The 12,893-nt window shown below is 44.2% G+C and overlaps 1 protein-coding gene across 1 annotated transcript in view; it reads left to right on the top strand.

The window, feature by feature from the left end:
• CLIP3 (CAP-Gly domain containing linker protein 3) overlaps positions 1–12,893 on the top strand; it is a 204,868-nt gene that overhangs the window by 165,486 nt on the left and 26,489 nt on the right. Inside the window, exon 13 of the mRNA XM_078661107.1 lies at positions 12,033–12,105. Within this exon, the coding sequence (XP_078517233.1) occupies positions 12,033–12,105 (73 nt within the window). The remainder of the gene's footprint in view (positions 1–12,032; positions 12,106–12,893) is intronic.

Consider the following 12,893-nt stretch of genomic DNA (forward strand, 5'->3'; position numbering starts at 1 on the left):
TTCTTGCTGAGTTTGGAGTACTGCCGTCGCGGGAGCCTACAGCGCCTTAGCAATCCTGAGCGCTTTTCTCCCTGCAAAACGCTACTTCTTGCCGGACCCGCTCCGCGGGTCCCGCTACGTGGTGTTTAATTTCCCAAGGACGATTGGGAGCAGGGGAAGTTACAAACTACTGTGGGCATTTCGAGAGCAGGGCTGCGAGCGCGTCAGCTGCAGGACTCGAGTTCCCAAGAGTCCCTGCTGCTGACCGGCACTTAACCACCTGGTGCCGCTCTCCCTGTTGGTTACGCCCCTTGGTTTTTAGCCACCCCCCTATATCACATAGTACCTCTTTACCGCTGCACGGGAGCGCGCGGGAGTGCCGGGAGAAGCCCGGGACAAGGGCGGGACCGTCTGTGGCCGTCAGGGGCCGAGGGAGGCCGGGCCGGGCCACCTCTCTAACACCTCATTGTGGACAAGCCAAGGTACTGTGTTAAAGAAGGAAATCGTTTCTGCTTATTGACACTGACTGTTACCGATTTCTCTGATACAGGAAAAGGTCTAGACCGTGCCTATTTTAAGTAAAGCAGGTTCCTGTTGACTAACCTAACCTGTTTCTTGTTGTATAGTTTTGTTAAGATTCATTTTATATAATAGCTCTGTTAATACTGTGACCTAGCTTCACCATATTTCCCAACCTATTGAGTCCCATACTTGACCTTTGTTAGTATTCTTGAACTGTATAAACATGCCTAGAAAACCGGCCCCTGTGACGTCAGAACCACTTAACACTTTAGATTCTTTCCTAGTTCAACTGGTGAAGAAAAAAAATAACGAGAGAAGGGAATCTCTAGGCTTGAGTCAATCCCCAATTTTGCGTCCACTGAGTCCTGCCCCTGATGCACAATTGTCTGGGACTCGTCCATCTGATCCCACGACCTTGATTCTCGATACAAATTCCCAAGACATTAGTAACGTCATAGAACATTCTGACTTGTTAATTGACCTCTCTCTACATGTAGTGTCTGACTCCGAGCAACAGCACAATACCGCAGCGGAAGTTCTTCCACTTCCGTCCCCTGTTGCCCGGCCAGTGAGAAACTGCAGAAAGTCACAAGCTAAACGTGGGGCCAAGCAGACAGGAAAGAAAAAGCCTACCCCACCACCTAGACATAAAGGAAATAATGTGGAGCATGAAGACCCAGAAGAGTTTAGGCAAATCGTTGACGATGACCTATTTAATAGGATCTCGGAAATGATAGATATTAAAATCAGGACCATCATTAAGCCACTCATTGGGAAAATAGATAAACTAACAGCAGAAGTGAAAAAGATGGGTGGGTTGCAAACTAAGGTGGTCACCGATTTGGAAAATTTAGCCACCCATGTTATTAAGCCAGTAGTCACAGCAGAGGTGGGTATGGGCCCTGATACATGTCTCATGGAAGGCCAAGCACAGCCCCCTTTGGCAGGGCAGTTAACATCATCTGAGCCCAGCCAGGTTGTAATAAGAGAGTCGCCAATTTTAGCACCTGTTGTGCCAGCACCATTGAACTTAGGGGAGGATTCAACACAATTCATCATGGCAGCCTCACCCCTCGTCCTAGTATTAGCGAACGTTCCTGTCCTACCCCCTGAGCAAAAAGAAACCTCGCAAGGACTAAAAGACAAAGCTCTACACTGGCTTTCCAGTAATATGTATATGGCATCCCAGGGAGTTGACCAGCTAGCAGGGGAAATTGTCACGTCAAGGAGGGTACCATGGATTGGGAATAAGCAAAAGAAATTTAAAGGGGACTGCGTAGTTTTAAATTTTGCCAGCGCAGAAGTTCTCCCAAACATCCTTGCCAATATCTTCCCACCTCAACGTAGAAGCGGTTCCATAATTCCGCTTACCCTGAAATTCTTTTATAATAAAAATCACAATGTGATTTCCCCTAATATTCCCAGGCCTAGAAGGTACGCAAGAGCCACTCATTGGGGTGGGGAAAACAGATTTAGATTTAACAACGACCGTCCACACCCGATGATTAGCCATGGGACAGGGCAATACAACTTCCCGATTGGGCAAATGGTCAGAACCCCGGGTCCAAATTGGCCCAACACAAATAGGTGGGGAGTAAGTACCCCGGGATTTGACAATAGAGGATATGGACACGGCTTCATGGCTAGGCCGGGAAACAATCAGTTTTTGATGCGCCCCAACACCCCACAACCCGTGTGGAACACAGTAGTGAATGGTTGGGGACAGGCGGCCACCCCATTTGATTGGGGTTTTGGAACAGGAAACAGGTGCGGAGTCTTGTCTAACCTAAACGACTGCGACTGACACATAGAGGTCACTAATCTGGGAAATAATGATTTAAACCAACAACTAGATTGGAATAGCCCACACATTAACGGATTATATCCTGACGAGCTCATCCCTCAGATGGGGCAGGGAGAACAAATTATACCTAGACATGTCCACCCTCCTATGTCACATTTGTCTGTGTACTGTATGAATCAGCGCATTGCTGGTGACAAGCCACAGAGTCTATCGAAAGTAGGTTCAAATGATTCAACTCAACCACCACATAATAATGCAGGGGTATTGGTGGGGTATCCTGAACCTAAGCTACCCAGAGACTCGTGCAAGTTGATAAGTTGGAATATAGCAGGGTTAAACGGTAAGCGACAGGATAAGTTATGGTCAAACTTTGTTTTAGGTCACCATATTGTTGCCCTCCAGGAAACCTGGGATATCTCTGCCAACCTTTGGTGGGATGGGTTTATTAGTTTCACCAAACCAGCTGTTCCCAGTCGTATGGGGAGGGCAAAGGGAGGCCTGCTGATGTTGTTCTCATTAGATTTAAAGGGTAGCTGTAGGCAGATTAGCACCAATTCGCCAAACATTTTGATGGTCGAAAGAGTGACTAATAACACTAGCAGGACTATCTTTATAAATGTTTACAACTCAGGGAATTGCGACCACAGAGGTCAAAATATCACTGACTTAGACAATATTTTAAATTTGGTCAGTCAGAATACTAAGTTTGATACTGAATACATTTTATTAGGTGATTTTAATATTCATCCGTGTAACTTAATTTGCACGAAAAGTAGCATGGAACGTGATGATGGTTTAGAGGGACCCCATTTTGAACACACTGCAGAGGGAGAGGAATTGGAAGATTTTCTTGCTAACTTTGATCTGCACGAACCAGACGGGGACATTAGATTGCCAACTTTTACTGGCATTCCCCAAGGCACAATTATTGACTACATATTTATATCCTTGGGAATCTTAAACCGGGCGATTTCTTATCGCACAGTACAATCACACTTTAGCGATCATAACCCGGTGGAATTAGAAGTTGCGTGGGGAGGTCATATGGGTTTATCCCCGTTGATAATAAGGCCTGCCCACCCTCTGAAGACTTCAGATCAAGGTAGACGCTTGAAATGGGCTAAGGTGGTACCGGAGAAATTTTACGCAGAAAACTATGTTAAAATTAAGGACCAGGTTGAGATTTGTAAAAATCCATGTGCCCAGGGTCAATAAATTGTCGAGGCATTTGAAGGAATATGCGGGCAGGTATCACAGGATCTTATAGCAAAGACAAAAAAAGGTACCCCAGGAACCAAGCGTTGGTTTGACTCAGCTTGCACTAAAGCACATAGATCACTGCTGGTAGCCCTAAAAAATACCCCTAGGGTAAAAAGTGAGATCACCAGACTTAGGAAGATCTACAAGCTAGCTGTCAAAAAACGAAAGGATACTATCAAACAAGAAGCATGGGACAGTCTCCTCTCGGTGGCAGTCCTGAAAGATAGTAAAAAATTCTGGGAGACCATTAAACAGCCCTTTTTTTCGGATGACAGCAATGAATCTATGGACTGTGTTGTCTCCGATGATAAATGGCTGTCACACTTCAAAAATGTCTATGGGGACACTGTTGATGCGACTAATGATGTTCCGTTGAAAAACACAGTCACCGGCCGCATCTTTTTTAACCGAAATGAGGTGGAAAAAGCTATTTTGGCCACTAAAAAGCATAAGGCACCTGGCCCTGACGGTGTGCCTGCTGACTTTTTCTTGTACTCACCAAAACTGTGGGCTGAAGTTCTGGCAAACGTGTTTAACGCCGTTAATGGTAACACTGCACCTTCCTCTTGGGACACCTCTACCATTGTTCCAATTTTTAAAAAGGGTTTGCGGGATGATCCAGCCTGTTATAGGCCTATATCCCTCCTGGACTCGTCAGTAAAAATTTTAGGTAGAGTTCTTCTAACCAGGTTGAGGGAGAATGTTGAGTACTGTGGTGGGTTGGCTGAAATCCAATATGGCTTTAGGGAAAGAAAGGGTACCATTGAACAGTGCGTCAATTTACATCTGCTCATCTCCAAATATACTGTGGCCAAGGAGGGGTCCGTATATCTTGCATTTATGGACCTCTCCTCGGCTTTTGACCTAGTCAACAGGTCGAAGTTGTGGGCCATCCTGTTAGAGATGGGTATTGATGAGGCCTTGGTTACTTTTATAGCTACCCTGCATCAAGAACTCTCTTCTAGTGTACGCGTGACTAATGAGGGCAGGTGTACCACTCCCTTTAGATCACTAAGGGGGGTGCGGCAGGGCTGTATCTTAGCCCCCTTGCTCTTCACCATCTATATTAACGGCCTGGGCGCACACCTGGGTGGACAGGAAGCCGACGTCCCGCGTGTAGGAGCAATTAAGATCCCGGCGCTCCTATACGCGGATGACGCCGTGCTGATTGCCCGCACGGGTGTTGGCCTCCAGTGCCTTTTGAATGCATTTGGTTCGTTTATGGAGCAACTGGATCTTAAGATAAACGTAACCAAGTCACACACAATGGTGGTGGGTCAAGAGTGTCGCAAGAAGAGAAACAAAACATTCACATGCAGGGGGGACATAGTCTCTAGGGTATCTACATTCCCTTACTTAGGTGTACTGTTCGACCAGAAAGGGTCCTGGGGTCCGCAGGTAAGAGCTAAGAGGTTGGCTGTTATCAGATCATCTTCAGCTATCCTGGGCTTCGCCGGCAGGCTAGGGGCCAGGCCCATGGAAGCTATACTAAAAATCTATAACAGTAAACCCGTAGCCATTGCCCTATATGGGTCCGCATTGTGGGGTTATGTAAATGTGGAACCAATTCAAAAAGCGGAAAATAGATTCATTAGAACCCTACTGTCTGTTCCCCAGTCGACCCCAACGTATTCGATCCATAAAGAAGTGGGCCTACAGTTTCTTTCTGACAAGCTGAGCATGGCCCCCTTGATCCTTTGGCTGAAAATGTGGATGAATGAAGAACTCCCATTGAACCACAAGATTATGTCTGACGTGCTGTCCTTGGACAGATCCAAAAAGATCCCTTGGGTGGCTTATTTGAGCAGGGCATTTTCAGATCTTGGTCGTCCGGATCTTTTTTCCTCCCCCGAGAATATTAAGATCCAAGATATTGAATTTGTAAAAAAGTCATTTCTGGAAAGGAAGGAAGCATGTCGTGAAGAACGCGAATTGGTTAAACCGGCAGTGAGGGACCACTGTTTATTGGTCAACTCATTATCACTTGCACCCTACCTTGGTTTTGTAACAATCCCCTTCCATAGGTTTCTTTTAACCAAATTTAGGTTTAATTTGTTACATTTTTATCTAGGTTCTTTTAAAAATTGGCAGAAACCAGAATTAGCTCTGCCCTGTAGCTGTGACCAGTTCTCAGTACAGGACACGATGCATTTTGTTATGTTTTGTGGGTTGTTTTCAGAACCACGGAAAAAATATTTGTTGCCTATACTCAAAAAGGCTGGCTTTACCCAAGTTAGACCGGCTTTGCTCTATCTACAATTATTACCCAACCCCCATGTTACTTTTTGCATTGCTAGTTTTCTGGTAGCCGCCTCAAGGGCGAAAGTTGTTTGTCAAGATTAGTTTTAGAGTAAAATGTTTCTTTTTTTTTTTTGTATGTTAAAATGTTAAATTGCTATCCATTTAATGTTTCTCTGTGTAAGTAGGAAATTTTATATGAAATGTATTTTATTTTTCTTGCTTTGTATGGCTTTTGAGTAAGCCGAATAAAGTTATTCTGACACTCCTCCGTGAGTTTGGCAGTCTATCAACACTAGATCCTGGAGGTGACCCTGTGACTGAGACCACTGTTGAGCTAGACAATGCCGTAGTGGGTGCATCTGTAACCTTGCGTGGGGAATTATGGCAATACAAGTAGCCATCATTCCTAGCAGATGCATGACAGTCCTTACTGTGAGTGTTTTATTTGGCTGGAACTGTGATATAGTTACATGGAAGTTCTGAATATGAGCGGGATTTGGGTAGACCTATCCTAACTGTGTTTAAGATTGCTTCCAAGTAAGGCTGAACTTGTAGAGGTTGAATATGAGGCTTGGGGCTATTGGTAGTAAACCCTAGCTTGTGAAGCAGATCCACTGTCACCTGAGTATCCTGTTAGTATTGTTTGTAAGAGCTAGCTTTGATGAGCCAATCATCCAGCTTTGGATATATGTGACTATTTTGTCTTCGCAGATGTTCTGCAACCACTGCCAAGCATTTGGTGAATACCCAAGGTGCAGTAGTGACCCTGAATGAAAGTACTTTGAATTGATAGTGCTTGCCTGCTACAACAAATCTGAGATATTTGCTGTGAGCAGGATGTATTGGTTTGTGAAAGTAGGCGCCCTTTAGGTCTTAGGAGAAGTGGAATAACATCCTGTGGAGTGACCATATGGATGTGCTCTGATGGGGTGTAGTGGTTCAGAGGTCCGAGATCTAGGATTGGTCTTAATGACACGTCCATTTTGGGGATCAGAAAGTATAAATAGTATACCTCTGAGCCTTGTTGTTGAAGTGTGACAGGTTCTATGGCCCCCTGAAGAAGAAGGGCTTGGACCTGTTGTTTGAGAAGTGTCAGATGTTCCTGTGGCAACGGGTGAGAATGGGGTGGAATATTGGGTGGTGTGGAAATGAGCTCCAGACAGTAGCCTTGTTGGATGATGGCTATGACCCATTTGTCTATGGAGATGGAATCTCAGAGTGGATAGAAGAACTGAAGTCTGCCCCTGACAGGGGTTGTGTGGTTAAGGGAAAATATTGGGTAGTCACTGCTTTGCAGTGGGTACTTCTCCACGCGAGGAGGCACCCCTCCCCCTTCCCTTTTTGTGCCCTTCTATAAGGGACCTCTGAAATAACCCTTACTGTAGTTGGATTGGGTTTGGTTTTGGTGGGAAGTGGACGTGTCTGTGGAGGTTGATTTATAGGAGTGGGAGTTTGTGACTTCATCTCTTTCGGTGTCCTTTGTCATTTTATAAAGGGTAGTATCTACCTGCGGCCCAAAAAGGTGCTCTTTATCAAAAGGCATATTCAAGATTGCCTGCTGGACCTCTGGCTTGAATCCTGAACAACTAAGCCATGCGAGTCCTCTAAGATGCAACCTGATATTAATAACAAAGCAAGATAGAGAAAGCCTCCTCTTCTTCCACGGTTGGCTATTCCTGTGCATGTTCTTCACCAAAATAGTTGGGAGAAATGGTTGGGAGTGTCATCCCCGCTCTTCCAAAACATTTTTAACCTACGGGCCTTTGGATCCCAAAGGGTCTTTTTGGACCAGAACGACTTACACATATCGCAGTTGGCTTCCTTATGATCGGGTGAAAGGCACAGATTGCACACAAGCTGTTGATCGGTGTGCGGATATTTTGTGTGGCAACGCAGGCAGAATCAAGATGTTGTATGTTCCATTAGGAGCACATCTTTGATGGAGGCGGTGACATGGGGGAAGGTAGGCCCAAGATGGGCGGCACCCCAAAGGGCAGGCGGTCTAATTCAGAACAAACAAAATTCAAGTGCAGTGCAGAAAGTTGAAAAAGGCGATCGAAAATAATACCGTCTAACAAAGGTGTTGATGCCCATGAGCAATATCACTGAGAGGAGGAGTCACTCGGTCTTGTGACTCGAAGGATTTCTTTGAAGAAAAAAAACTTGCACAGCTCCGTGCCCAACACTAGATGGCAGGAGTTTGCAGAGCATGTGTATCTACAGCCATACATGACATTGAACAGTATTTACTTTCCAGTGCAAAAAATGTTGTCCTTGAAGTAGCGTAAATAGCGCTTTGCTCTGCTCGGGCTCAAATTTTTCACACAACAAGGTGCTGCACCAAACGATGCAGTGTTTCATGAGAAGAAGAGCGCAGGATAGCACCATATATACAAAGATCTAGAATTATCCTGCTCTCTCCCTAGCACTGGTGCACAATTAGGCTGCCAAATGCCGCGCATACCTGTGCGCCATAGTGCAAAGTGAATGTATGATGTTACAACGCAAACAATTACAACGCATGCTTTTACAACACGTTTTTTACATCGCAACTACCATTACATTGCATAATTTTACAAAACATGCCATTAAAACGCATTTTTTAAACTACTATTACAACGCATTCCATTACAACGTATTCCATTACAACGCATACCATTACAATGCATATTACTTTTGGGGCAACGTTTGGGTAAGTGTTGGATAGTGTAGGAGTAAAAATTACTATTCCCACTCCAGTAAATGCAACAGTAGGGTAAGTGTTGGATAGTGTAAAGGTAAAAATGACTATTCCCATCTACTCCACAATCCATACCCACCCTAAAACTTGCGTTGTAATGGCATGCGTTGTAGTGACATGCGTTGGAATAGCATGCGTTGTAAGGGCATGCAATGTAACAACAGTTGCGTTGTACCAGCTGCGTTGTAAAAGCAGTGCGATTTAATGACTGCGTTGTAATGGGTGTTTCCCATGCAAAGGTGTCTGCGTGAGTCTAGCATAGGTTTTTATAGTGGAAGGATATCATTCCAGTATAAAATACTATTCTTTGACTACCTTTAAATTTTTTCCTACTCTGGGTGTGTGCTGTACAGTGCAGCACACATGCAAAGTTAGAAAAGTTAGGGAAAATAAAAAACATTTATCCTTTTTAACACCTACGTTAAAGTGGTGTTATTTTGTGTTCACAAAACCATCTCTACTATTGTTAGAAGTTGTGTCCAAAAATATGGGTGGTTGCATGGGAACGCCCATCACAGAGTAATGCAAAGCAGTGATTTGCACTGATTTGTGTTACATTCAGGCAACTGTCTAGCACAAAACAAGTTTTAGGATAGAAAGTAAATTAAAAGGAACAATTTGCGCATGTTTGCTCCACTTTCGTGACAGAAGCCCAGCATAAAATGTTTGTTAATCCAGGCTTGTGTCAAGGGGTGCCTTTTCATTGCAGGCATCATATTTTCATGCAAGGCTATGTCTGACAATCTTTGTAGATCTGGCTTGCTGTCAAAAACCATGGATGGTAGGGCCCAAGTATCACCCATGGAACACCCTGTTGAATTAGTACAGCACAATGCAGCCAGAATGCAATTTGCACTACTTCAAGGGCGCATAAAAGGTCTTGCTCTGGAAAGTAAATACTTTATTAACACTTTGGGGTATATTTACAAGCCCGTATCGCCACCACACATCTAGTGACGTTGTGATGGCGATAGGAACTTTGCCTTATTTACAAGGCAGCATTAAGCCACTTAACGTGGCTTAACACCGCCTTGTAAATAAGACACCCTTTCATGCTATATTTATTATGAAAGGGATGGGCAATCGGTGTTACGTTGGGCATTCCACCGCAACACTCATTGTTTTTGACGCTGCCACCTATAGACAAGGGTGGCATACATAGGATGCAGTGTCAAAATTAAGACCAGGGAAAACCTGGTCTTAACCTGGTGAAACGAGGAGAAATGCTTTATTTCTCACATTTTTGCTGTTGTCATGTGTGCTCATAGTCCCTGTCTGAGCACCGAAACATGGCGCTGAGACCAATCACGATGCTGCTGACATCAGTGTTGTGATTGGCTTGGCTTGGGAGCCTGTATGTTTCCTGCTTCCGTTCCGGCCAGACTCCAGATGCAGGAGAGACGGCAAGTAGAGATGCTGTTACGGGGTAGGTTTTTCTTTTTCTTTTTCTACAACATCCCCCGCCCACCACCCTAGTGCCATCCGTGCCAGCCGCCACTGCTCCTACTTCATGTCCCCTGTTCCCTTTTCCTGACACTCTGAAGCTGCTTCGAGTGTACATAGAGCACCTTATAAATTACCAATTACTTAATAACTGCATGTATAAAACAGAAAGGGATTAATATGCATAAGTGGTAATAGTGTGCATTATTAACCTTTACACACAACTTTGCACAGGCTGTTTCCATCATTTAAAATCCGGGGTGACTCCGAATGTACGTAAAAAGTGCACTTGACGCCTAGCTTGAGTCTGTACTAAAACGGGAGCAAATAGAATCTGCATCCTTTTAAGCTCTGCCCCTGGGTTTAAATCCCTATGAAAAACTAGAGCACAGAGGTTAGGAAGCCAGGCAGCCTGATGTATTCCAAGAAATTCATAAATTAATTTTGCTTCCGCCCTCAGCAGCCTACAGCATGGGTCTAGAGGTCAGATGACTCAATCTATTGGCTGCCTGGCACTTAGAGTAAGGGCATTTTGCATGTGTCCAGCTGCCTGATAAGAACCCAACTTCAGTGCCAGGGCGGGTGTGCCTGGGCTGCCTGGGCTGCTGGGGGATTTCTTTACTTTTTATGATTTTTATACATTTGCCAAATATATTTTGCATATTGCACATGTAAGCAAAGCAAAAATGTAAAAAACAAATTGCAAACTCGCCAGACCTTATAGTGTTGCCAATGCTTGTTTATTTACATGATTTTTAACATGTTCTGTTAAAAATGATGGATTCTATTTTATGATTTTAGATTTTATCCATTTAAAATAATTGATATTCGGCAATTGTCTATAGTAGTTTAATCTATTTTTAGATATTTATTGAATTGTTTTTACTGACTTTATATTGAAAAACTGTGGTTTTATGTACGCTTTTATGACTTAATTGTCGAATAAAGTATGATGATGGTATATCTCTGATGAGTAATTTTGACAAACATATAGAAGAAGGTGTCATTACAGCAGTGGCGGCTGCCACAAAAGTAGAGTGAAGGGCCGGGTGTAAGACGAGGAATAAGAATATTTTTTAAAAGTACCTGTCGCTGACGTCAACAGACGTCTCTGTGGTTCTCTGCTCTTGGCGGTCTCTGCGAAAGCACAGGCTGCCTGCCCAATCAAGACGCTGCTGTCATGCTTTAACTAGCTTGAGAGCGGCGCCAGGACTGGTCAGAGTTGCTTGGTATGCCACTCAGACAGTGCATGGGAGCAGCCACGGCCCGTGCAAATAAGAGTGGTGGGGCCGGGTGAAAGGGATTTTTAACAGACGATAACGAGGGAAAATTAATTATTTATTTAATTTCCCCTCATCATCGTGTGTCGAAATCCGCCCCCCACCCCACCCGACCCCACCGCTGGCCGCAGCTGCATGGGAGTTTGTGCTGTTTCTCGCACCTGGCTGTGCAACACAGCTGGGTCTGGAGAAACAGAAGTGCGCATGTCTGATTGGCCGGCATAAGACGGCCAGCTAAATGACATGCGCTCTTTAGAGTGCCCATCGGTCCTCCCACTGCCAAGTCCTAGCCCACCCCAACCTCCACTGGCATCGGCCCAGTCGGTCACAGGAAAATAAAATGAAATTATTGTTTTGTAATAATTTTATTTTTCTGTGACTGACTTTGACCAGTGGGGCGATGCTGCGCGGCCATTATGGAGAAGCCGCCCCTGCATTGTAGTATGGTATTTGTAGATATACTGTGGAGATGAAAGCAGGGTCCTTATTCCGAGATTCAGATGATCTGAGTAGTGCTTGATAATACAAAGTATTTCACATATAAATCTTGAGAACTAGGAGGAGCTATTTGTTATAAACATCGTTACTGGTAGCTGTACTTTCATTCTGCATGTATATTAACATACATTTTTCCCTTTCTGCACCGGCTATGCAGTATTCACTATAATTTTTTGATGGTCCATGAAATTGGGGATTGTTTCTTTGGTGGCATGTTTTACAGATGTGACTCTTCAAAAAAGGCAAATGTTTCTTCTTGTTTCAGTATCCCAGCCAAAGCGTAACTTCACAGCTGTCAGGACTCCGAAAGACATCACTTCAGAAAACTCCCTCTCCAGGTAAAAAGAAAGGGGTGGCTGGTGGGGAAACAATGGAATAGTCCAGGTCATTGCCTAAAATGGATTGAAGGGCATTTTGAAAGCTATGAAGGCCATTTATACGTGCAATGCCAAGATAATTAATTGGACGTAAACAAAAAACACAATTTTGGGTGTTTTGATCCCTTTTTTCCAATTAAAGCAAAAAAATATAGATTTTTTTCTATCATACAACAGTTAATATAGTTAGGTTTTTGAAGCACATGCGTGTTGCAGGATGCACACAGTAGTTTGGGACAGTGATTTTCCTTAAGGTAGATTTTGGTTAGGAGCAGAGGAAATGTGTGTGCACATATATTACATATCCTTATAAGCACATGGAAATCTTCACGTGAGCGCACACTAAGCGCTTTCACTTTTATCATGTGTGTTCAAAAATGTAAATCTGTATTTGTAAAGTGCGAACTACTCACCTTTTACGGGTCTCAAGGCACTGGGGGCCGTAGTGGAAATTAAGTGAGCTATTGCCCAGAGTCACATGCTGCCGAGCTGAGCTGCCGCTGGAGCCGGGGATCAAACCGTGAACCCTGTACTCTGAAGTCAGCAGCACTGGCCGCTGCACCACACCTCTCCACCTTCACACCTTCAACAGGAAGCTCTGCATAAACAATTTTTCAGTTAGCCAGTTCCAAGTGCCTGGATATCTCTAGCCCCACTGATTTCCTTGGTGAAATTTCCTTCTTTCACTGTCAAACATTTTTCACCAAGGTTTCCATTAAAGTAATGCAGTGGGGATGCAATGGACATCT

Source organism: Lissotriton helveticus, chromosome 9 (assembly GCF_964261635.1).
Source record: "Lissotriton helveticus chromosome 9, aLisHel1.1, whole genome shotgun sequence".
Taxonomy (NCBI): Eukaryota; Metazoa; Chordata; class Amphibia; order Caudata; family Salamandridae; genus Lissotriton; species Lissotriton helveticus.